Source organism: Crotalus tigris, unplaced genomic scaffold (assembly GCF_016545835.1).
Source record: "Crotalus tigris isolate CLP2741 ecotype Arizona unplaced genomic scaffold, ASM1654583v1 scf7180000023598.3388751, whole genome shotgun sequence".
Classification (NCBI taxonomy): domain Eukaryota; kingdom Metazoa; phylum Chordata; class Lepidosauria; order Squamata; family Viperidae; genus Crotalus; species Crotalus tigris.
The window spans coordinates 2,263,007-2,290,651 of record NW_024100068.1 but is presented as its reverse complement, the minus strand read 5'-3'; the positions used below and the strand labels follow the sequence as shown (position 1 = coordinate 2,290,651).

The window sequence follows — 27,645 nt, the reverse complement described above, 5'->3', positions numbered from 1 at the left end:
TGCACCATGCAAATGAGGCTAGGAGCATGCGCGTGAGGCTCTCAGCGATGGCGGTGCCTATGTGAGGCTTGTGGCGGCGCCGCCTCCAGGCTTGCAGCGATGCTACCACCTGTATGAGGCTCACACCGCAGCCCGCAACGATGCTGCCCCAGTGTGAGGCTTGCATCGCCACCCCCACGCAAGGCTTGTGCCATGACCTGCAGCGCTGCCTCCTCTGCGCGAGGATCACGCCACAGCCCACCTACCACTTGCGGCGCTGCCACCATCCTCACAATACTTACGCTGCCACTGCCTGCACAACACTTATGGCAATGGTGGCACAAGTGGGGGTGAGCATGCGCACACACACATGCACTGCCCAGTTACTCATACGGTCTGGCAGCCAAGAGGGCGCGGCACAGTAGTGTGCCATGGCCCATAGTTTGGGGACCTCTGGTCTATAGGCATAAATTCTGCCTGAAACAGTTAGACCCCTTCTCTACACATTCAGAAAATTTATAAAAGAGCCTTTTTAAAAAGACTTGAAATACAAGTCATACAATACAAAAGGTTATAGTATTAAACCTATTCATCCAGACATCCTATTCATTATGAAAGGGGGTGACTGAGTTACTCTCACTTCATCTAAAATTATTGGCTACCAGAAGTACTGCATTAGTATTGATTATTTTACAAACATACTGATGCTGTCTTTATGAATTATTTCTGGTCACTCCTCAAAACAATCCAATTAGGAGCAGGTTTTTGAAAGAATTTGAGAGTGAGGACTATAATGATGCATCTTCAGATTCCTGTGTTGCTTTTTGACTGACCTTTCTGCCTTTAGCAACAAAAATGCTGCTTAAAGATAAAAACAATAGAGGCACAACATCCAAATCACATCCACAACTCTTGATTTTTCATTGGTCAGGCTGCATTGGGGAATACATATTGAAGAGAAGACACAGCTATCTTCAAAATCTGCCACAGAAAAGACAGGGCAGACTACTGCCTGTTGCTCCAAAGACTAGAACAAATATTTGACTATTTGGCTATTGAAATTTACAAAAGTTAATTAAAAAAAGAAAAGCACTGCCTTTAGATATAGACTTAGAGACAAGCAGTCTTTTCATCTGCCAATCCATTCAAACTCATTCTAAATACATCAGAAATAGTTCCAGGCTATTCTGATGATTTTCTGATATCATTTGCTGCCTAAATTGCATTTCTCTGTTCAAAAAACAACTGTTTCTATAATAATAATAATAATAATAATAATAATAATAATAATAATAATAGTAATAGTAATAACCCCCAGTGAGGCACTACCTTGACGTGGTTGTGGGGCTTGTGTACTCTGAGGAAGATGAGAGCTATGCCAGAGGTTCAACCATACTGGACAGGTCTCATCAGAGGAGTCAGACAAAGAGTGTCTCTCCCATAAAAAATATGGTGAGACGTAAATTTCAGAATGCCATACCGGCTCGGACGTCGCCCGGGTTAACAAGGTCCGCACTAGATATTGGAGTTCCTGGATATCTGGTGAAAAATGGGTTACAGGACTCAGGACTGTTGGCTGAGCAACCAGGGCCAGCAGCTGCAGAACTACTGGAAGAAAAGGTGTTTACCCGTCACAGATACACAGTGATGGAAAACAAAGAAATAATGATCTGTTACTACAGATCAAGTCCAACAAGAAGAGGATATCTAAAACGAATGCACCAGTTCTGGAAAGAACAACATCCAGAATCAGAAATAACAGAACAGAGACTAGCAGATCAACGCCGATTTATAACACGAAATAAATATTCACAGAAACAGAATTGGACGAACTGCAAAGGTTTACCCAGGGCAAAGAAATCAAAGCCTTACCAGAAGTAATTCAGAATGTAGAGGCAAACCAGGGGGAGTTGGCAGTGAAGGAATCCAGCAGAGATATACAACTGTTCTCATTTGGAAACCAGGCACCTCTACCTCAGGAAGAACAAAACCCTCTAACTAAAGAAATAAAAGAATTGAAACAAAGAATAACTGAGCATCTAGAACAGCACAAAAACAACAGAATAAGGCTACCTGCATTGAAGCTTGTTCCAAAGAAACAGCTAGCACAAGCATTAAAAGATGCAAATATTGCAATATCAAGTATAAGCACCAATTCATTGCAAGAAACAAACCAACTAATGTACAGCACAGCTGCAGTTATAACAGAATACCTGGGATGCAAAATCAACAAAGAAGAAAAACAAACAAACAGTGCACCAGAAAAATGGAAGGTTAGACTAGAAAATAAGATCAGCAAGTTAAGATCACATGCAAGCAAGCTAGAACAGATGAAAGAAAAGAAGCTGAAGAACAAGAAGACCAAAGAATACCTAATCAAGAAATACCACTTAGAAACAAGGAAGATCAAGGAAGCACTGGAAATAATAAAGCAACAAATAACAGCTATAGCCAGGAAAATCAGTAGATATGAAGCTCGAATTGCAAACTATAGGCAGAACCTCCAATTTCAATCCAATCAGAAACGTTTCTACCAATCCATCAATGGAGAAACTGCAAGAATCAGTCAGTACCTGACAAGGAAGAAACAGTGCAGTTCTGGAAGCAGATATGGGATAACCCAAAGAAATACAACAAGGATGCGGCTTGGTTAAAAGAGGTGGATGCAAATAAAACAGAAGTTGAAATGAAAGAACTAGTAATAACAACAAAAATGGTAGAAAAAAGAGCAAAGAAAATCAAAAATTGGTCAGCACCAGGTGAAGATGAACTGCATGGGTTTTGGTTGAAACATCTAACTGTTATACACCCACTCATTGCCAAGCAGTTCAACAATATACTACAAGGAGGAGAAATTGAAAAGTGGCTAACAACTGGGAAAACCTACCTAATAATGAAAAATCCAGCAAAAGGGGCAACACCAGGTAACTACAGGCCAATTACCTGCTTACCAACAACTTTCAAATTACTAACTGGTGTGGTAGCTGATGCAGTACAACAGCATCTAGTTGAAAACAATCTCTTTCCACCTGAGCAGAAAGGAAACCGCCCCAATAGCAGAGGAACAAAAGATCAACTCCTAATAGACAAAATGATCTTGGAAAACTGCAAGAGAAGGAAGACCAACCTGAATGTGGCATGGATTGACTACAAAAAGGCATTTGACTCTCTGCCACATGATTGGATAATAAAGTGCCTAGAAATAACAGGAGTCAGTAGAAACATCAGAAAATTTGTGCAAAGATCGATGGCACAATGGAAGACACAGTTGCAGATCAATGGTGAGAGGCTGGGAGAGGTTAATATCAAGAGAGGAATATTTCAAGGAGATTCATTATCACCATTACTATTTGTTATTGCACTGTTTCCTCTGTCAACAATACTGAATAACTCAGGACATGGCTATCAAACATCAAAAACATCTGCCAGACTATCCCACCTCCTTTACATGGATGATCTGAAGCTGTATGGAAAAACATCATCTGAAATAGAATCGCTGCTCAACACTGTCCGTATATATAGCCAAGATATTGTAATGGAGTTTGGCTTGGACAAATGTGCCACACTTACTATCAAACAAGGAAAAATAGTGAAAACTGAAGGAATCAAGATGCCCCACGAAAATAACATTAAGAGTCTGGATGAGGAAGAGTACTACAAATACTTGGGTATCCTTCAAGCTGACAACATCAAGCACACTGAAGTCAAGAAAAAGATTAGAGGTGAATACATCAAGAGAGTGAAGAAGATCTTAAAATCCAAACTCAATGGAGGAAATACCATAAAGGCAATCAACACCTGGGCAATCCCAGTCATTAGGTACACAGCTGGAATAGTGGACTGGACTCAAGCAGAACTAAAAGCAATGGATAGGCAGACCAGAAAAATAATGACAATGAATCATGCCCTTCATCCACGCAGTGACATTGATAGACTTTATCTACCAAGGCAAATAGGTGGGCGTGGAATGCTACAAGTACATCAGATGGTTGAAGAAGAAAAAATGGCTTTGGAAGAATATCTGAAGAACAATGATGAAGATGCACTGAAATTAGTATATCAGGAAGGCTTACTAACTACTGGAGAGACCAAACTGGCCTACAAGAAAGACCAAATGAAGAACAGAATAGAGGCATGGGAAGACAAAGCACTACATGGCCAATACATGAAAAAAATAGCTGGGAAAGCAGATAATAATAAAACCTGGCAATGGCTAAGAGCAGGAAAATTGAAGAAAGAGACCGAGGGACTAATTCTGGCTGCACAAGACCAAGCCTTAAGGACAAATGCATACAAAGTCAAAATTGAGAAGACAGCAACAGACAGTAAGTGCCGCCTATGCAAAGAAGCTGAAGAAACAGTGGACCACTTGGTAAGCTGTTGCAAGAAGATTGCACAACTGATTACAAGCAGCGGCATGACAAAGTAGCAACAATGGTGCATTGGAAGATCTGCAAAAAATATCATTTGCCTGTAAGCAAAAACTGGTGGGATCATAAAATAGAGAAAGTCATAGAAAATGATAAAATTAAACTGCTCTGGGACTTCAGAATTCAAACAGACAAGCACCTGCAACATAACACCCCAGACTTAACAATTGTCGATAAGAAAGACAAAAAAGTCTGGATAGTGGACGTGGCAGTGCCTGGAGATAGCAGAATAGAAGAGAAAGAACTGGAGAAGATAACAAAATACAAAGACCTACAAATAGAAATAGAAAGACTGTGGCAAAAGCAAGCAAGGGTAGTACCAATAGTCATAGGCTCCTTGGGTGCAATTCCAAAACAACTGGAGCACCACTTGAACACCATTGGCATTGACAAATTCGCTATTAGTCAATTGCAAAAGGCAGCCTTATTAGGAACTGCTTCCATCCTGCGACGATATCTGTAATACCATCAAACATCCACATCTGCCTATCCCAGGTCCTGGGTAAGGACTCGATAGGTAGACAAAATGCCAAATCCAGTCTGAACATCTGGCTGACTGTGCGATGATCGATAATAATAATAGTAGTAGTAGTAGTAGTAGTAGTAGTAGTAGTAGTAGTAGTAGTAGTAGTAATAAAGTTGGAAGGGACCTTGGAGGTCATCTAGTCCAACCCCCTGCTCAGGCAGGAAACCCTATACCATTTCGGACAAATGGAACAGCTATATTGGAACAGCTCTCAGCGCAAGGGCCTGGTTATGGTATCTTTTGGTCACCAGGAAACTCATCTCACTCCCAATTCAGGGCTAGCTAGGAAATCTTATAGATAGCTATACAAGATATATAAGCAGAACATGATAGTCTAAGAGCATTAGCGAAATGAGGGCTCCATTTATATTTTTAATCTGCATCTTTCTGTAGTAAATACCTAGCCACGAAATGGGTCATAAATTCCTGCCCTCACCTTGCATTTGTAGATGCATCAGATCTGCCTCATCCATTCAGAAACCTTGTCTAATAATTTGGTATCCAAATGTTGCTTCTTACATAATAAGCAGATGCATAATTATAAATCTTGCTCTCTAATTCGGACCATCTTGGAACAAAACACCAATTTAATTCCTGCCCAAGAAACTGCTACAAATAAATTCCTTGTAAATTAATTCAAATAAATTCCTTGTAAATTAATTCACATAAACCATACCCACACAGTTATTATTGTTTTTCACTCCCCAGACCTTCAGATGCATTCTGAAGATGATCCATTAAGATATTAAGTTATAGAACCTTAAAACAAAACAGAGCAAATAAAACAAATTCCTAATTTTACAGCTGTTTTAATTACACCTCAATTAAATTGGAATCCATCAACTCAATTCTCATCATACTAATATTTCAGGTATACAGAGGTCCAGAGCTATTGTACAAAGTTCAAAACTCTCAAGTGGAAGTGCCCCCCTCCATTTGCCATAAAAACAGAACAGTGCTAAAGAAAGCAAAAAACAATATATTAGTTTATCTGCATAACAACAAGATGACTTGTGATAACGAGTCATGTACATACTAAACAATCTGATATACCAAAATTGCAAAGCTAGCAAAGTATATATAGGAATGCTTTTCCATCCTGGCCAATTAAGAAGCTATCTTGTTCTCATGCAATTTTCATATTTTAAATGGGTTTTGGCACATCTGTCCTAGACATAATGTCTATCACTGTAAGCTATTGGGGGAGGAAACCTGTTTGTTTTTTTTTAAAAAAAAAAAAACATGTAATCCCCTCATTCACAAATTTTACAAAGGATCCTGACACTTGCATTGGTAATCTTACAGAATGAAGTAATTCCTTCTTGCTGTCTGTACTTAATCAGATCTTGGATAGCATTCCTTTTTAATTCTATATGCCATAAAGAATAATATATTAGAACTGTATATGTATGTATGTTGTATATATCAGTGTTACCTAGTTGGATAATGAAATATCTGTAAGCTAACAACAAAACTCAAAAAGCACCAAGGATCCAATAGTTCAACCTTGAGCTACATACAGTACATACTGTATGTACATATACTCTACCATTTGATTAAACATTTCTTTGACATGTAAGTGAGGAATCTCAGTATAAATCCTATTACTTGTAAGTAAGTTTTCATTTGAACTATTGCAATTATGTAGTGGCTTCATGGATAAACTGGAATTCAGTTAAGGTTGACATCCCATGCAGAAAGAAATGTTGCTATATTTTCTTGCATTCTTCCTCTGAAAGAAAATTTATTAGTGATGGAAAGATGTGTAATAGGAAACAATAAGCTGTCACTACAACAATGAATAAAACTGCAGTGATGTTGAAGTGCACTGTGGAAAATGAAAATGCCTTTAGATCCAATCTATTCCTATTATGTGAGTCAGAGTCCTGTATATAGGAACAAAGTCATTAGCAAAAGGAAGGATGATCATCATTAAATACATCAATGGGGTAACAATAAATCTGACAGTCTCTCTTACATGTGTGAAACTAATGTGTTTCTCAGATTCTATGTAAGGTGACCATTTACTCATTGTCATGAAATGCATTGCAACTAATCCCAGAATAAGAGTAATATATAATATGTACTAATCTATTGTTGTCAGATGCAAAAGACCAGGACCACATGTGAAGGTTCAATTTAATTGACTTATCACTAAAAACCTGTGCATAGGAATCTTCTCAATTGTCAGCAACTGGTTATAGTTAGATAAGGGTTAATGGCAATCAAGTGGGGGTGGACTAAATTTTCAGTGACAATGTATGGATTCTAGACTAATCTCTCTTTTTACTCTGTCCCCTGGCTCTGTCAGTTCTTCTCTTACAATTGTACAAATAAAATGTAAATTTAGAGTTAATTATCATAGGAAACCATTGTATCTAACTATGGAGGGAAGACTGCAATCATAAACCATGAGAGCTAGGGAACTAGGAAACATTTTGAGTGCTGACCTACAAAATGTTCTGTTTTGTGTGAAAAATTACTGTCTCAAATACAGAATGGTTATTGTGAGCATCTGGGAATTTTTTAAAATGTGTGGTTTCTCAATTGAGACAGCTGTCTTACCCTAGCAACAGAAAATGTTATAGTTTCACTCTCAAAACAAAATGGTCTGTATACCAATAGCACGTACCTCTCTACTCAGTTTACTGATTTAGAAGATAAATATTCATAGTACATTGATGGGCCTGGTCTACCTACTTTATAAACTGGAATTGGATGGGACAGCTACAAGACTGTCCTTTGATAGATTTCTAAAACTGAGAGCTGATCTCTGTTAAAGCAGGACTTATGGCTATATTCTACTCACAGTTTGGCAGTTTGAAAATGAATGGCCTTCAATTCCCAGAATTCCCCAACCAGCATGGTCTAATACTGGTCTAGTACAACAATGTACAAGAAAAGGACTCCTTCTGAAGGAAGAGATTCTAAATACCTTTTTTGGGAAATTGGGTGTTCCTTTTTGCTATGGTTATTAGGAGATGATGAAGAAATAAGCCAGATGGAGATGGTTGGGGCAAAATGTAGGAGCACTCACAGCACATGGCAGTACGAAATTAAACTAACAGATCCTGACTTCAGACTCCATTTGAGTTTTGCTGTCATGCTTAGAAACAAGTAGCCTCTGGCACTGATCAAATATTCTAGCAATACCTGCTAACCCATCCACATTTTTTTTTATTTAACAGGAAAGGGGTTCTACATCACTGTAGAAAAAAAAAGCCACTCCAAATAAATGTATCTCTTGGGCAATCTCTGAAATAAAGCTGACTATGATGCTGCAGCATTTTGTTTCTCCATAGCAACATGACAATCTTGTGGCAGCAAAGGCACGATTTTACAGGAGAAAGGTAAATCTGGGCTTTGCAAAGAGTAAAAAGGGGTAAGAGACTTTGCTCACTGTATTCCATTATTTAAGCTTATAACAAAATATGTACAGAGAGTGGGATGGCAGATCTAATTTTAATAGTGTAATAATCAAATCACATTCCTCGTTCCTCTAAATTCCAGATTATACATTTGGATTTGAGCAACTATTCCGTGTACACTTTTAAACCAGAGGAAAAATTCGAACAATCCGATATTGTTGCTTTTACCAAATTAATTTTCTTTTTCCCTTCTCCCTGAAAATCTTTGGTAGTGGAAGGTAAAAGAGAACAATATTTTCATGACCCAAACAAACAGTTCAAAAATAGAAACTTTCTCAAAAAAACAGGATGAATACAAACCAGTGTCCTTTTCTAATTACAGTTTGTTTGTGCTGTGTGGTATGTTGTGGTGTTGTTTGTTTATAGACTGATCAGCAAAATTCAGGTAGATACAGCTGGGGTTTTTTTGCAATCTGAAGGAGAGTGATGCTTTCAACAGTTGCTTGATACAGATGTTTACTTATCGGATGCAGCATTCCTATCTCAATTCTGGGAAAGGATGCATGTATTGAATTTCTGTCTGCTGTGTTAAATGTCCGAAGTACTGGGCTCTTCCAGTTGAACAATCTTTCCATTTTCATCTCATGTTGTATTTAATGGCAAACCAGGATTTAGCTGTTAGATCTAATTCAGTCCCATGTATGTAGAACTTCAGTACAGGTAGTCCTTGACTTAAGACTACAGTTGGTACCAGAATTTCCACTGCTAAGCAAGGAGGTAGTTAAATGAGCTGTGCCTGATTTTACCACTTTTTGGCCATGGTTGGTCAGAAAATCATTGCAGTTGTTAAGTGAATCACACAGTTGTTAAGCAAATTCAGCTTCGTCCCTTGACTCTGCTTGTCCGGCCGAGAAAGTTACAAATGGTGATCATGTGATCTGGGATGCTACAGCTGCCATAAATACATGCTGGTTGCCAAGTGCCCAAATTTTGTTCATGTGACCGTGGGGATGCTGCAATGGGGTTGTAAGTGGCAGGATCAGTTGTTAGTCACTTTTTGCAGTGCCGCTGTAACTTCAAATGGTTGCTAAACGAGTGATTGTAAGACAAGGACTACCTGTGTGAGTAAATTAGATATTGGGCCTCCCCAGAATTATCACCAGATATCAAGGTATTTTAAGATGCTCTTTACTGTGAAGCATGTTCTTTAGACTTCAGTTTATAGTTCATTTGATAGAAAAAGAAATAAATACTTCAAATATTCATTTATTATTAATACTGATAGTCAATCGAAAAAAAGCAAATAATAATTCAGCAATATATTTTTCATAGCTGCCTCTTACATGGCAATGTATCCTAAGTAGAGAATCTTGTTGTCTAAGAAAAAATGATTCAGATTTTGAAGAAGTAAAATTCATGGAATTCATGAATGTTCCTCTATACTACTCATGGGAGGTTATGTCGGGTTTAACCTGTTTAATATGGGTGTAGATTTATATGTATGTTATTGTTATCATTGGTTGTGATTTGTTTGTTGGGAATTCAGAGGAATTAAAAATAAAATCACAATGAAATGTATATGGGCAAGAAAGAAAAATGATAAACTGCAGCAACAGCAGCTCTTTCTGTCAAGCTCTATAGTCTGAAATGACTATATTAGAGATACTATATTTTATATCCTGCTTTCAGTTTTATCTGTAATCTGAATTTAATGTGGTTTATTTAAAAGCCAAGAATAGGAGTGCCAATAGACAGTCCTGTAACTGCCTAATTGGTATCAGGTGTGTGTGTGTGTGTGTGTATTAAACAAGCCAGATTACAAACACTTAATAATAAATATGTGGGAACCATGATTTCAATGCCTAAGCATAATCTACATTAAGGGTGTTTCTAAAATTATCAGTTAATAGGCAGTGTGAATGTATTCATTTATGTATAAAAAAGACAAAAAAGAAAGACAAAAAGACAAAGAAAAGACAAGAAATTTCCAAACACCATATTATAATATTTGGTTCTATTTGTAAAGTCCTGGGTTTTGTAATAGGACAATTGTACAACAAAATAGGACAATTGTACAATTATTTGTAAATATTTTCTATTAACCATCAGTTCTAATTCCTTTGACTTTGCCTCTTCCTTAATTCATAATTTCAAAATCCCTAACACCAAGGGAATACCAACCATTTCTTTTTAATTAAAAAAAATAAAAAGTCAGCATGATTCTGAAGAAAGCATCAGCCTGAAAAACCATCTTTATTTTCAACAATTGTACTGCCCCATGTGGGCTCCATATGGCATTCTTAGAAAATAAATAAAAATGGCAGATGCCTACTTGCCCAGGAAAAAAAAAAAAAGCAAAATAAGCATAGGGTAACAGGCACCATATGATGGCTGGAAGATCACAACAGCATTTTTGCAATAAGGCAGGGCTGGCCACAGGAAGGGATCCAAAATCAAGAAAGTGACCACAACTATATCGATGCACATAAGAAAGGGTAGGGTTTTGACCACACATTTATGGTTGCCATCTCAACCCCTTTCTGTGGATACCCCTGAGTGCTCCTGATATACTCTGAATTACAACAAAATGAGGGAGGCCCTTCAGATATTGTATTGCTAAACCAGAAATCCTATCAGCCAGCATGGGCAATGGTAAAGATTGCTGGAATTTGTAATTCCACAACTTATGGAGGACCACAGGTTCCCTAGGCTAACTCAACCCAGTATGTCAGAAACTTTCTTTTGCTGCTTCTTTCATTTCAACAGTGCTCCATCCAAGGTAAGATGCACACCAATCATGTTGGTACTCAGAAAGAAGCCAATTCTTGCCTTTTCTAGAAAGTCTTTGGAAATGGTGGCACTTGTTGGTGTTTTCCTTACAGGAAAGGTTAAAAAAAAAGTCACAAACATACATCACCAAAGGTGATTTTGAACACATAGTTGCAGCTGCCATTTTGACTGATTACTTGAGCAATGGTTTCTGCCTTTCCAATATGATTTGGGATGAGTGGGGATACTCCAGGCCATTCTATCAAGTAATGTCATCTATTGTTCAGCTCCCTGTGCATTGTTTGTCATGCAACTTGTTCTGTTTAGGTTCACTCATTCTTTTATTGTTCATTGTTTTCCTTCCCTTTAATTATGTATGTCACCTGAAGTCAATTGGGAGTTGAGTGGCCTTTTAAATCTAAATAAATCAATATATGACTAGGAAACTGGGTGGTACAGGTTTTTTTAAAAAAAATATTCTATTTTAGGCTTGCATTATTTATGGTCAGAGATTTTTTTGGACCAGAACAGCATAGAAATTGCGGAAATAAATAAATAATAGTCTTGTAATACAGCAAAAATAAATAAATAATACCTGTGATAGTCTATCCTCCTAAAATTAGAAATAGATTTGTTCAAACCGACTCATGAATAAAATTAAATAAAAAAGGCCCAGTGGTCCTCTTTGAGATTATTCTATTCCTGTTGAGGAGGAAGGTAGTGGAAGATCTACTGCCTAATCATGGCTGATCTATTTTTGATACACCTTGGAATTCCATCCCCTTCAATATCCATTTGGCCCAGTTTCTGATGTCCTTTAAAAGAGCTTTAAAAATCTGGTTTTTAATCTAATCAGGGTGATTTCTGATCCTCCTTGAAGGAATCTAGAATTTTCTTGTTTATATATTTCTTCAATACATTGCTATTGAGGTTTGATTGCCAGTTCTTATGAACGTTTGATTTGATTCATTACCACATAGACAGATCATCAAATGTTTGAAAACAACTGGAATCAGTAAAAATATTAGAACGTTTGTAGAAAAATAATGAATTAGTGGAAGAATTGGTGGAAATGAAAAATATGGCTTGTCAATATTAAGAAAGGCATCTTCTATAGTGAGTCATTATCACCCTTATTATTTGTCATATCTATCTTCCTACTTTCAGTAATTTTGAAGAAAGCAATTTTGGCAACAAAACGGCAAAAAATGCTAATAAAATTTCACTTTTGCTTTATATGGATGTTCGGAAGCTTTATGGAAAATTGGAAATCAAAATCCAGTCATTAACAAATACCATAAGAATTTTTAGCACCGATGTAGCAATGGAATTTGGCTTAGAGAAATATGTTACAGTAGCAATAAATCAGGGTAAAACCATGAACACTAATGGAATTGAAATGCACAGATTGAAGAAGATTGCATAGACTGACTATAAACAGTATGACAAAATAGCAACAATGGTGCATTGGAAGATTTGCAAGAAATACCATTTGCCTGCAAGCAAGAACTGATGGAGTCATAAAATAGACAGGTAATAGAAAAGGAAAAAAAAAACTAAAGTGCTCTGGAACTTTAGAATTTCAACAGACATGCACCTGCCACATAACACACCAGACTTAACCACTGTTGCTAAGAAAGACAAAAAAGTCTGGAGAGTAAATGTGGCAATAACTGCAGACAGAAGAGAAGAGAAAGAACTGGAGAAAATCACAAAATACAAAGACTTGCAAATATAAATAGAACACCTATGGCAGAAGAAAGCAAAGATAGTATCATTAGTAATAATGCCTTGGGTGCAATCTCAAAACATATGGAATATCACTTGAATACTATTGACATTGATAAAATCCCTATGGGTCGAATGTAAAGGTAGCTTTACTTGAAACAGCATACATTCTTCAACACCATCAAACAATAAAAACTGCCTATCTCAGGTCCATAGGAAGGACTGAATAAATAAACAAAAATGACAACATCTGATTTACTGTGCAATTAACCATAATATTAATAATAATTTCCCATCACTTAGCTGATAATATTGTTCCTCTTACCAAAATCTTGACTTTCAAAGAACAGGTTTAAAGTAGTGATTGAAACAACATCTAATATTGTTATGTGGGACTTATACATATGAGACTTTATAGACGATAAACCATCATTTTGAACTGTGTAGTGAAGCCAGCAAAGCTCATAGAGGAATGGCGTTATAGGGAATCTATTTTGAAAGGCCCCAAACTGCTATGCTGCTGCATTCTGGTTGCAGTTCCTGAACCCCCTTCAAGCATAGTTCTAGGCAATGAGCATTAGAGTAATCTAAATGGGAGGTCACTAAGGCATGAATTATTGTAAGTAGAGCTCCCCCCCAATTAAAAAATAAGTATAATTAGCATGCAAGATGTACCTGTCTGAAGGTCTTCCTAGCCATGGCAGCTACCTGCTTCCTCAGCAAGAGCCATGAGTCTAAGAGTGTCTCTAGTTTTCACTCTAACTTTGCATAGGGGCGGGCAACTCAGTTAAGGATAGAAAGTCTCCTGGTCCAAAAGTTTAAAATCCACAACCATTTGGCCTTGTCAGGGTTGAGATGGGAAAGACCTTGGTGGCATCCCTTGGTTAACTCAAGGTAAAGGTGTACATTTGGATATCATCAGAATACTGATTATACCTCATAGTATGTCAATGGATATTCTCATTCAGTAGCTTCCTAGAGATAGTAGAGGATGTGGGGTCTTGGGTTTGATCTCTCCCGTTACCAATTGGAACCAGCCATAGAAAAAGTAGGAGAATCAATGCAGTACTGTGCCTCTTGCTCTTAATTCCCTGAACCAAACTAGAAGAATGCCACAAGTTATGGTACTGAGAGCAACTGAAAGATCAAGGAGGTCCAAGATGGATGCAGACTGTAGCATAAGTACTCAGTATCATAAGTGTTTCATAACCAACCCAGCCACAGATTCAATAGAGCAGATAAGGAGGTTACTAGGCAGCAGGGAGGTTGGTTCACTAGAAACAATCTCCTCTAATCCCTGTAGTTCAATTTCACAAACAGGTTTTCATAGCTGGTTATCTGCAGAGCTGCCCCCCAAAAGCTATCAGGTATCTCACTTAATTGCAGTATCAGCAGCAGTAGTGAATTTGTTTGAAAATATCTATATTGATCAGTAATAGGATAACAACCTTTCTGCCTGTGTTGTAAAAACACCATAATCTGTCATTTATATTACCTGTGGAAAATAATTAATTTTGAGTTACAGTAATTGTTTTTCTGTCACTTTGTCACGGCTGACTACTATCAAAAGAATTATAGGCATTATTGCTAGGGTAGTACACAATGACAAACTGGAGAAGAGCCATGATTATAATAATAATAATAAAGTTGGAAGGGAACTTGGAGGTCATCTAGTCCAACCCCCTGCTCAGGCAGGAAACCCTATACCATTTCAGACAAATGGCTGTCCAGTCTCTTCTTAAAAACTTCCAGTGTTGGAGCATTCACCACTTCTGGAGGCAGATTGTCCATTGGTTAATTGTTCTAACTGTCAGGAAGTTTCTCCGTAGTTCTAGGTTGCTTCTCTCCTTGATTAGTTTCCATCTGTTGCTTCTTGTCTTGCCCTCAGGCGCTTTGGAGAATAGCTTGACTCCCTCTTCTTTGTGGCAGCCCCTGAGATATTGGAATACCGCTATCATGTCCCCCCTTGTCCTTCTCTTCATTAAACTAGACATACCCAATTCCAGCAACCGTTCCTTATATGCTTTAGCCTCCAGTCCCCTAATCATCTTTGTTGCTCTTCTCTGTACTCTCTCTAGAGTCTCAACATCTTTTTTACATAGGGTTTTTTTAAAAGGAAGAAATGATAGCAATTATTATATTCTGACTAATGAACAACTTTAAGCAGTAATTATTGGTAAGAGTTTCCAACAGATATTTTTTCTATGGAGACACAGGTTAGATTATATCTTGGCTACTTTTCAAAATAAGCTTACAAAGGAAATCTTGCCAAACATCAGGGAAAGCTCTGGAAAATGTTAGATTTCCCAAAGGACTTCATTTATTATTTTCTATCACCGATGGTTTGCTTGCTTGTTTGTCCTTGGAACTATCCCCTGAATCATGGTGGCAATTCATCTGACTGATACAGCTAGACAGATCTAGCTCCAAATGCATTTTTGTGGAGTATCTCAGAGCTCTATTCTCTCTCCATTCCTATTTAACAATATGAAACTGCTCGGGTGAGGAAACCCCTGGTCAAATATCATCAGTATTGATATTACCCAATTATTCATCTCCATTCTATGCTGATCAAGTGATGCTGTCTTGGTTTTTTCCAGTACCTAGAAGTTATGAAGGTGCAGACCGGGAAAAACAGGGTTTGGCTGAATCCAAGTAAAACCAAGTGGCTCTAGGCTTATGGTCTCCAGATTTAGGAGCCATTCCATCTTTAGTTCTGGTTGGGGTTACATTCACTCAGACAGAACTGGCATACAGTTGTGGGTCCTCTTGGCTTCTGCTAGAAAAACAGGTGACAGTTCTGGCCAGGACGGTCTTATGTACCAATTGTGTCATTTCCTGAATGACCTGGTCATGGTCATTCATGTCTTGGTCACATCATACATGGAAACTACTTGGAAGCAGCAATTGATCCAGAATGTTGTGGCACACACTTATTGATGAACATTGTTACAAGTAAGCAAGCTGCACTGGCTTCCTATAAACTTCCAAGTTTAGTTCAAGGTGCTATCATTTGTAAACCCCTTCATAGTACAGGACTAATTTATTTGCAGGAATGTTTCCAATAATCTCTACTTGTCCCATTAGATCTGGCAGAGTGAGCTTGCTCTGGGTCCCTTCTATAAAATGTGAATAGGGGTCATCTAGGAGACACATTTTTTCTATCATGGCAGCTGCCCTAGCAAACAACATTTCCTCTGATATTGAGATGGTCCTGACCTGAGTGGCCTTCCATTAGAACCAGGGTTCTTCCCTATTGGGCCAGAAGGTGGGATAAGTACATTCAGAAATGAAAGATCTTGAATGGAATATGCAATGGATTACCTGTTATTCCGTTATGGGAATTTGTTATGCTTTATTTTTTATTCTTCTAATTGTAAAATATCCAGAATTGCTTTTGGGAGATGGGCAGCCATATATAGTAAATGAAACAAATAAATACATTTATTTTATGGTGTCCTAAAAACTTAGCCTTCCATCTGAATCCTTGTCTTTCCCCACAGTTTCTTCTATCATTTGTTTTCCAGATAAAATTAAGAAGGAAATGACAAAATATGGTGGTTCCACAATATGTCTCTGTTAATGCCAGTAGAGGCTCCTTTCTGAAAGTGCCTTCCCTCCATTCTAGGATATGTATCAGCAAAAATAATAACAAACAGGGTATTCAGATAAGTAAAATCACTCTGGAATTAACTTTGACCTCATATGGAGATTGGAACAACATGGAAATGCTTTTTCATTGTTTTTGCTAGGCTTTCAATTAACCTATAACTATAGCAAATTCTTCTGGTCTCCCATCAAAGCACTTATCAAGTCTCGCCTGCTTTCCTTTTTTTTTGGGGGGGGGGGGAAGATGATACAAGAGGCATTCATATGAAGACAAACAGTTTGGAATAGTGGGTACCTTCAAGTCACCATTAACTTCTGGCAACTACCTAGACAATTTCCTGCAGATTTCCTGATACAATGTTCAAAAGTAATTTGCCACTGTCTCCTTCTTTCTAGGGCTGAGAGAGTGTACGACTGGTCCAAGATCACCCAGCTGGCTTCATGACTAAGGTAGAATTAGAACCCACAATCTCCTGGTTTGGAGCCTAATGCCTTAACCATTACAACAAACCTGGTCTCAAAGCATTTTATCTTAGTCTCTACAAACTTAATCATTTGGGATCTTTTCAGAAGTCATCTCTGTAATTTTTCATTTACTGTGTATACCTGATTTACAAATAATTTAAGCACGTATATCATGCTGCCACTTTGGAGCCTGAGAAGTGAAAGTAGGTGCTCATGGATGTAAATTTAACATGATGGATTCTACATCCATTTACAATGCAGCAGACGAAGATGAAGCAATATGGAAATTTAATATAATCACCTGTAAATATTTTTCCCAAATTACCTGCCTTTGATCCTCTTCCTCATTAAAAAAAAAAAAAACTGAAAACACAGCTGTTCATTGTGCTTGCCATGCATTAACATTCAATCTTCCCTCACATTCCTTTTATTTGAGTACAGGAACAATTTTTTTAAAAAAAGTAGCCTTATCTTGGGTTTAGTAAGTAGAGTTCATGAACACTGGTGGAAAAAACTTTTTTTGCCTTCTTTTCCATTGAGAACATATACCACAATCTTGTTTCCCCCCATTCTTTGTTGTATAAATCACTTTGTGCTCTCGCTTCTTTGAAGTCTCCCATAATGCATGAAACTTTTGAGTTATGCAGATTGAATGTGTATTTCTCAAATAAAATCCAGTAATTGATATAAGGGTCTACATCAGCAGTCCCCAACCTTTCTGGCTTGGTGGCCTGGCATGGTGGAGGAGAGGGGATGGTTCTGTGTGAGTGGTAGGTGTGTGATCGTGAGCATGCACAGCTCCATTTTTGTGAGCGGCAGGGGCATGCAGCTGCTGCTCACAAAAAATGGAGGTTCATACACAAATGCAAGTTGCCCGCCACTCATGGGAGTCAAGCTTTGCATGTGAGCACCAGTGCCCGCTGCTCACACAGGTCAAGCTTCATGCTCTTGCCCACCGCTTATGTGGCCCGGTTCCAAACTAGCTGCAGCCCGGGGGTTGGGGACCCCTGGTCTACATCACTTATGTGTGTTACCTATATTTCACTGTTATAGTCCTAGATGGGTCTGTTCTATGGTCCAGATCTAAATGAAATATAATTCAATCTACCCTTTTATACAAAAACTTGAATGCTTAAATGTTTATTTTTACTGGCCCATTAGGAATGCTGATTAGAGATAATCACTCCTTCTCTTTCTCTCTGTAATAAGATTGTTCATTCCAACTTCCGGTGGATTTTGCGCGCGTGATGGCGGCTACTTTGTAGCCGTCCTCCTGGGTAAGTGTAAGAACCGCTATGAACAGCAGACATCAGCTGTTCAGCGGTTCAAAATCCCCCTCCCGGGCAAAGGGGGGGGGTAGAGAGTGTCTGAATAGTGGTAGAGCCTCTTTTGCACCCCCCAAGTTTATTTTGGGGGGGTGAAAGGAGTGCTCCCACGGAGTTCAGACTTGTCTCCGCTTCCCAGCTGTTTTTGTCCTCAGGGACAAAACGAGCCGCTGCAAACACCTCCGTGCTTAAAGAGAACTGGTGAGGTTTTTTTTTTTTATAAACGGACAGAGCTGAGTAGAGGATTTAGTTTTTGCTTTCTTTGACTTATTTGGATTTTAAGTTTTAAGACTTGTTTCTATTTTTATTCTCTCTTTTTATTTTTCTTTCTTTGTTGAAAGGGAAAGTAAAATGGCGATCGGCAAACTCCTCGGTGTTTTTTTTTCTGGAAGTTAGAATGCTGACCGGCAGGCTTTTTGGTGTTTTTCTTTCTTTCCTTTCCCTTTCTCTTTTTATTTCCTTATGATTGGAATGGTTGTTTTTGGTATCTCTAAGTATTTTTTTTGGAACGGACTTTTTCTATTTAATTATTTTTTTTTCTTCTCCCTTTTTTTTTCCTTTGAACTCCCTTCTTTTTATTGTAATGACCCTTTTTTGAAGGACTTTTTTCTGTTTAATTTTTTGCAATTTTTAAGAAGGAGTAAAACTTTTTTTTAATTCTTTTTCTCTTCCTTTTTTTCCCTTTTTTCTTTTTATTATAATGACCTTCTTTGGAGGGAGTTATGATTTTTGAAGAATTTTTATAATTTCTTAAGAAGGACTAAAGGTTTTTCTTTAAGATGGCTCCAAAGCGTCCAGGGATTTCTACAGCTTCTAAATCAACAGTTTCACCCTCTTCTGGGGTCAGCTAATAACTATGAAGGACTTGCAAGACATGATGGGAGATGTTATAATTCAAATTAGGGCAGAAATGAAAAAGATTTTAGAGGAAAACAATAAGATCTTGAGACAAGATTTTGTTTTGGCTTTAGAAGGTGTTGCTTCTGTTCTTGAAAAGGTGAACTCCCATGTGGAAGAGGTAGATGAAAAAGTGGACATAATGGAGGGGAAAATTGAAAGTATGGAAAAAGAAATGGAAAATGAGATTCTTATGCTTCAATATGGACAAATGGAATATGCCTTAAGAATTAGAGGCCTGGGAGAGTCTTTGCAAGGAGATCTGAAGGAGATGGTTGCAAAGGACTTTGCATTGATTTTGAATAAAGAAAAAGAGGGAATACTTAATGAAATTGAAAAATTATTTAGGGTTAACTCTGTGGTGGCAGCACAGAGAATCTGCCAAGAGATGTGGTAATTTACTTTGGTAAAAGATCTTTACGCAATGAAATTGTGCAAGCCTATTATAAGAAGAGATTTCAAATTGCTTCACAAGATGTTATAATTTTTAAGGAGATCCCATCTAAAATTTTAAGAAGAAGAAAGGAGTTGCTTTTCTAGCAAATGAACTTAAAAAGAGAAAAATTTTATTCAGATGGGATGTTCCGACTGGAATGGTGGTGAATTACCTGGGGACATGTTATAGACTTAATACTGTTTCTCAAGCAAAAGATTTTTATACTTCGGTCCTGGGGGTATGTGCATCGCCATCTATTAAGTTTAAAGCTTTGGAAGAAAAGAATGTAGAATCACAGTTTGAAGAGCCTATATTTATGAAAACTGGAGAATCTTTGTGTGAGAGGCCTCAACAAGTCCAGGTTGAGGAGCAGAAGACAACTTGTGCAGTATACAATTCCAAAGAAAAGCAGCAACAGAAGAAGGTTAAGGAAGTTTCATATTCAGTGGTTTCTGAATCTCTGGGAGATGTTAGACCTACAAAGTCTTTGGAGCAATCTTAAGGGTGGAATTGCTGCCTGAAATGGAAATTGGGAAATCTCAGTTTGAGGGGCATCAACAAGAGAGGAACGGGCAGAGGATAACTTGTACAACTTACAATTGTAAAGACCAATACAAGGAGGAATTCAAGGAACCCTTATTGGCTTCGGAGTCGATGGGAGATTCAGGAATTTTGGAGCAGTCTCCTAAGGCAGAACTTGCAGCATTTCTTACGAGTTTGATACAAGGGAAGGGAAGGGAGAGTTTGATACAAGGAGAAGGGAAATGGAAGAATGGAAGAATGGAGAATGGAAAAAACTGGAATGTGAATAATTAATAATACTAATATAATTGAGACTTATAAGGATGCAGTTTCTTACGGATGGAATTTGTTATTGGTGAAGATTGAAATGTTTAATGTGTTTATTAATTTTGTTGTTTTAAGTTTTGAACCTTTAATGATAATATTGTTTAAATTTGTGTTTTGAAGGGATTATAATTTGCTTATTTTAGTGAGGGGATTCTAATGTTTTAAATTTTAAGTAATGTTTAAATTTGTGTTTTGAAGGGAGTATAACTTGTTCAAGTTTTAAGTATGCTTAAATTTGGTTTTTAAATATTATTAATATTTTTAAGAGAAAATAATTTGTTTAATTAAATGTTTAGATTTGTTTAGGAAAGAAAGTAATGTTTAAATTTGTGGTTTTGGAGGGAGTTTATATAGAATGATGATTGTATTTAGATTTGTTTAGGATTTAAAAGTGTTTCTAGTTTTTAAATATTATTATTAATATTTTTAAGAGAAAATAATTTGTTTAATTAAATGTGCTTAGATTTGTTTAGGACTTATAGGTTTTTTAAGTTTTTTTCTTTTTGGATAGGAGAGAAGATTATGAAGATTGAAGGAAATATGTACTTACTTTAAGTTCTTTAAGAGTATTTAGCTTTAATGGTATAACAAAGATTTGTATGTTTATTTTTTCGTTTTAGGATAAAGAAAGAGGGAGAAATTAGATTTTATATTATAGATATAGATATTCAAAGAAAGTAATGTTTAAATTTGTGTTTTTGGAGGGAGCTTATATAGAATGATGATTGTATTTAAATTTGTTTAGGTTTTAAAAGTGTTTTAAGTTTTTTTTTTAATTAAGCCTGTACTCAGCTCTGGGAAGTCCAGGGGAGGGTTTGGGAGGTTGGGAAGGGGGGGGGTGAGGTAGGGGGGGGTATGGGAAGGGGATTTGTTTTTGTAAAATGTAAAAATTTTCAATAAAAAAAAAAAAAAAGATTGTTCATTCTTCTATCCCTTCTCTACATTGTATTTTTTTTATTCTACTCAATATATTTAAATTATTAAACCTCTTCAAATACCTAACTTTTGAACAAACAGTAAATCTTCTTGAACTAACTAATGGAGAGAGAGGGGAAAAATAAGATGTGAATTGAATTTTTAATTAGTGGAGATAATCATTCTGTTGCATATTAAGTTCCCCAATAACATTAATTTTCTGAAAGTGAGTTTCTTGCAAATGTGGTGACTGAAGATATTTTCACTTGCATAAACCAAACTGTTATTGTGATGTTTCATGTTATCAAAGCCACAATAAATTGAGCTTGTGCAATAACTGCATCACAAATAGCCATTTTCAATATTCACCCCATGTCTTAATCAACTCTTAACAATATTCCTGCTCCCCACCCTATCTATGAGGCAGACCCTTGCTGTTCCTGATTCTTCCAGATCAGCAGTGTTTTCATCATCTATTCTCATAGATAACCAAGTGCCCATATTTTTGGCAGTAAAATTAGACAGCATTACCTTTTTGCTTACTTAAAAATGGCAGTGGTGGTGAAGGCCAGGGGCTTCTTGTCAATGAATCCTTGGATGGTGATTTGTTTCCAGAAGCAGTCGCTGCCACTTCAACTGATTTCTTCTGAGCTACTTTGTCCTTTATGTCTTCACTACTGATGGTAGATGAAGACATGGTATCAACATGCACTTTAGATGTGGGGAAGGAACACTTCAAGTAGGAGGCTGAATCTGCTAGATTTTCCCTATTCATTCTGCTTTCCTTGGAGCCACTTAAATTGTAATCCGAAGCCCTGGTGCCTTCATTCCTAGTGTGATTTTCTTCTTGGATAATGTCCATAATAATTGGTTTCATTAAGGGAGAGTCATGCTCCCGCTTAGGGCTTTCCTCAGAGGCTGATGAAGCATCACATGATTCAATTATGAGCTCACTGTCCAGTTCAGCTTCACGTTCTTCCCTCAGGATGCTATACTGTATTGAAGGAGAGGCTGGGGAAGGTGGAGGACCTCCACCATGACTGAAGGTCATGTAGTTGGAATGGAGAATTTCTTCGGCAGCTAAGGGGTCTTCTGACACCAATTCTATTTCAGAATCACCAGATTCAGCACTGCTTGCTTCATTATCCAAGGGAGCACTTCCTGCTGGAAATTCTGTCAACTTGTTTTTCTTATCTTGTTTTTCTGGTACAACCGTTTGTGGTCCATGGCCTTCAGGATGCTTAAATGGGAAGCCCTTTGCTTCTTTAATGGCATTAATAAGTTCATCTTCAGAAAGGCTGCCCTTACCTTGAGACTCAGAACCAGATGGTTCTGGGATTTCAAGGAGAATGTTCAAAGTTAGGAAAGAAGAATGAACGTAATGAAAGAGAAACAAAAAGATGAGGGAAAGAGAAGGATAAAAATTCTGGTTAGTAAAAATCCAATTTTATCTCTTCAGGAAGCAATCACATAATATGCATGTACAGTACCTCCCAACCTTCAAGCTCTAAAGCAAACACAATGGGCTTTCTGTATTATTTCTAGATTTTTCATGTCTGGTGCTGAAGTTTCTCCTCATAAGAAAACATGAGTTTACTGCTAACAATTTGCAAGTAATAAAGAAGTTTTTAAAAATACATTGTCCGTATAAAAAAGTAGGTGCTTTAATGTGTAAAAACATATTGCTGAAAACAGAGTACAAGTGGCATGATTCATAAAAGCTTTTAAGGTGGGGAGGGCTGGTGTAAAATGGGACTGTGATTTGTGTATGTAATACATAACAAAACATCTCTCTCTTTTTCTTGAGTATAGGATTTGGCGCTTAGTGTGATATTGTATATAAGTGAATATTTCATATTCCATGAAATAAATGTATCAACTTTGTGGGCAGTTGCCAATTACTTCCCCTTTCTTGTTTGCTAAAGCAATATAAGGATGGCTAACTTTTGTAGGAAAAAATTGTCCATGGACCTAAATGGCCAAAGGGGACAAAACAATTCCACAACCCATCATTAGATGTGTTTGGAATCTTCCCTTGAGACAGATTTTGGTTTTAATTTTGCTTCCCCTTTTAAAGATTTCTGGAGCTGCAGCATCTTTTCAAACCAGTGGAGAAAAAGATCTCCATTGCTGTTTAATAAGCTAGAGTTAAAGCTGGCCAGCTGGGGAATTCTGGGAGTTGAAGTCCCCAAGTCTTAAAGTTGCCAAGGTTGAATACCCCTGGTATAGAGCTTTTCTACATAACAATGCCCTTAAATTCAGAGAAAAAGATTTAGATACTAAAAGCACCACCAGTACCACCTATCTTTATTGTACTATGGCAATGTAGCCCTCACAGAATATAACATTGGGTACTTTAATGGAAGGAAGTGGGTTTCCAACCATGCTTTACCCTAAACCAGTGGTTCTTAACCTGGGCGATATTGCCCCCCAGGGGCGATTTCATTTTTCAGGAGGGGCAATGGAACAAAAAGGGGCGACGCAGGGGCAAAGGAACAAAGAGGGGGGGATATGGGGCGATGGAGCAAGAAGTTTTGGGGACACTTTTGAGACTTTCGTACAGTGAATCGCTGTATATCTGATGGACGGGGGAGCGCTTCTTTGGAAACATTGCATGCTGAGTGGCTCTGTAAAACATTTTGTATTGTATTTTTTTTAGCATGCACTCCAGTTCAATATTATATTTTCTTTGTGTCTTTTTAATCCTTTTTACAATGTGCGTGACTATATATAGTTTCCTCAAATCTTAATTTAGTTTCAGAGTTTTCGTCTTGAAATTCTTAGTTCCTGCATTGTGGTTTGTTCTTATGCCCTTTTTATATTTCTTTTTGCATCTTAAATTTCACTTGTAATTCAATCATTAAATGTTACTGTTTTTCTTTTCGGGCATTTCACTTTCTTGCAATTGAATTTTGTTTTCAGTGGTCATTACATTTAAGTGTCTTGAATAAATAAGATAATAATGAAATACATGTATCACGAAGTTTGGGAATAAAGTGACGGGTGGCACCAAAATGTTTCACACAGTTGAGATATGGGAAAAAGACTGGAAATAAATTATTTGCATCAATATGTCCCGATGACAATTTTAAAGAAAACAAAAAAAAAGTGTTTGGATAAATTGAAGAATTATTTCTTATGTTGTGATTGAGAGGTTATATTGGGGGAGGGGGGCGATGACAACTTCCTCATTGGCTCAAGGGGGCGATTCGTTCAAAAAGGTTAAGAACCACTGCCCTAAACTACCCAGGGCATCTGCAGGATGCACAAAATGGTGGGTATTGCTGTGGATTGAGGTTTCTCTATGTCATAGGGAGCAATGTATAATTTATGAATTATTTCGGTAACCCCCAGATATGTGTCTGCAATACCTAGAATTCTCCAACCAGCATGGCCATAACTAAGAATTTAGGAGTTACATTCCATCCACCTGTAAAGTACTCTTATTGGGGAAAGTTTAATTGCAGTTATTAGTGTATGTTATCTGAAGGGCACAAAGAAAAAATATCTGCTGAGAACTTTGTGTGGCATCAAGAAGGGCATCTGGCCAGTAGATGCTCAATTCCGTCCAGTCACCCTGACTCTACCCCAAATAAAGGATTGTAAAAAGGGAGGGTTTTTAGTGTATGTTATCTGCAAATCTTCCTCATCCCCGAAATTATTTTTGATTGTACTTTGCTATGTAATCATTTTTTTACCTGTTCCTGAAGAAGGTGGTGTAATTGAGCCTGGGCTGTCATCTTCTGGCTCAGATACTGTCACTGTAGGAACTATTTCATGGCTTGGTTTGAGACCAGCTTCTTGTTTTTCAGGAGTTTTCTCCTTTGATACAGGCACCTCCATAGTTTCTATCTCTGTCAGTGTAATCTTGACTTGTGATGTTTCTGAGGGGCTATACTGGTGGTCCAGTAGAAAAGACGAGCCCTCTTTAGTCTCCTGTTTTTCACCAAATGATGTCCCTTTTGCTCCAATCTTGTCCTCCATGCCTTTATTAATCAAGCTGAGAGGACTCATATCTTCTTTAACTGTGTCACAGCTCTCTTGGTATTTAATCTCTTCTGATCTACTGATGTCCATGTACTTGTAGGATTCCAATTTCATCTGTTCCACTGGATCAGCTAAAATCTTGTTGACATCAGTGGATTCTGCTGGGGTCATCTCTATTCCTGAATCAGAGCTAAATAGCCCACCTTGGGCATGAATTCCCTCAGTGCTCACTGAAGGGGTAACATGACTGTCCTCCCTGGAAAGATTTCCGGTGAAATAAGAGGAATCTTGAGATGCTGTATAGAGTTCATCAGAAAACAGAGAGGTGTAGAGGGAGCCATTGCTTCTGTCTGATGTCTTGGAACTACCATAATCATAGAAGTGAGAGGAAGCCAATCCTCCTAAAAAAAGATAAAAGAAATAAAATTTAATCCAAAGGAAAATACTATCATATGAAAAACATGCATATCATCACATGGCGGTAGATGGCTTTGTCTACAGGCATTTTGTTTGAGTTTGGTGTAGTTACAAAACTATGTTTAAGTATTGGTGAATGAGTGTGAATAAACACACTACAATCTTCAGCCAGTTTATCTAAGGCACGTTCAGACAAACAGCTCTCTGCTTTTCAACATCTCTAATTTTATTTTAAAACACATCTGAAACTGATCCAAGGTATTCTGACAATTTTGATCATCAGGATGCAAGGATCATAGATTCATGGGCATGTTTGCAAATATAAAGCCTGAAAGTAACTATCAGCCAATCAGAACTTTGCCTAAGTACCATAGGGGGAAAGAAAAGAAGAAAACAAAATAAATTTCTAGCATTTATTTTGACTCATTTATTCAAACTTTCAAGCCTACTGCTATAGCAATATTCCCGGGGGGGGGGGACGTTTCTTTCAGAACACAAAACCCTTACCCGGAGAAAAACAAGGTATAAGAATAATTTATAATATTTGCAACAATCCTTATATTATTTGATTACTAAGGGGCTCATCTTATTCCAATACCAGGAAAGAGCCAATTTTCCTTCAGAGTGGAACTCTTTTTTGAAGAAGGTACTTAACTGGACTTGTTGCACTCTACCATCTAATTCTTTTGAAACTTCTTTGGAACTGATGGAAACTTCCAGTCCCTAATCAGTGTAATCTTTGCTTGCTTGTTTGGGTTTCCTTGCATGCAAACCATGGGAGAAAGAGAATAAAAAGGAGCACTAATACTAATCAGCTACTAATAATTACAATAATCAATCACTAAAACACAACAGATTGAATGCAATATATTGAGAGTAATATTTGCAAGAATTTAACCCAGTAACTCTCATAAAGCTAAAGGTGAAATCTTTATTCATTGTTACATGGTAGTTCATATGAGTTACTCTCTTTCCTCCTATATTCCATAGAATTTTGATTCTTGCCGATAGTGTTTAACAAAATATGGATTCCCTCCTGGATGCAGTATCACTTGCATGAGACAAAGCTTTGCAAAACATTTGATAACTAGTTCAATACAGTGCTGGGGCTATAGAGGTTTCGCACAAAACTAGGATAGGAACAAAGGCAGCCAATTGTCTTTATGTGCAACCATCATCCAGTAGGCCTAATTTTTTTCAAACAATATAATTACATATTTTAACTATTCTCCTGAAGGCTCTCCCTTCACTTGCCATTCCCTCAACATTACCTATCCATTTCTAGAAAAGGAATGGCTACTACCCATAAACATTTCCAACTGTTAAGAGCTATGCAACAGATATCAGTGACAATGGGAATAGACTGAATGTGTTCCCTCCCAGCTTCATCTCACTCAGCTTGTTCTGAAGTAAGAAGCCAATTTAGTATAGCAGCTAATTCGGACCAGGAGGTGGGAGACTGAGGTCCATTATATACCACTAAGCCATGAACCTTACTGGGGGACTTGTGGCTGTTGCTGCAGAGAAATGTGGTGAAATTAAAATAGTACATAATTCAGAGTTAAAGATAACAATATAACAGAAAGAAAGATTACTGTATGCAAAGCATGGCCCACAGTAACAAAGTTCTGATTATTTGAAGCTGGAAACAAACAGCAAGACATAATCTTCCCAAGAAACTTTTGGCTATTTGAGAAAAAGAGTGCTGGGTGGGAAAGGGGAACACACTAGCCTATTTCAACAAAAAGGCAAATACTTAAAGCTTCTGAGTTGCAAAATGTTCTGCATCCCTTTGGACAAATAACAGTACAGCAGTTTGATTGGTAGTTTATGCTATCCTGAATCAGCAGGAGTCGATAATTCCGTGCAATAAACTTCATACAGATCTGAGAGAAAATCCAAAAGCAGTGTCTTAGCTCTCTGAATGAAATTCATGAGCCTGTTC

The 27,645-nt window shown here is 37.5% G+C and overlaps 1 protein-coding gene across 3 annotated transcripts in view; it reads right to left on the bottom strand.

Moving 5' to 3' along the window:
- RTN1 (reticulon 1) overlaps positions 1-27,645 on the bottom strand; it is a 140,116-nt gene that overhangs the window by 30,423 nt on the left and 82,048 nt on the right. The window contains exons 2-3 of one of the 3 annotated variants that reach the window (XM_039319472.1): positions 24,995-25,684; positions 21,840-22,628 (exon numbers count right to left, since the gene is read on the bottom strand). In XM_039319472.1, coding sequence (XP_039175406.1) covers positions 21,840-22,628; positions 24,995-25,684 — 1,479 coding nt within the window. Of the gene's footprint in view, positions 1-21,827; positions 22,629-24,994; positions 25,685-27,645 lie in introns of all 3 variants that reach the window. The other 2 variants (XM_039319471.1, XM_039319473.1) reach the window with 2 other exon arrangements.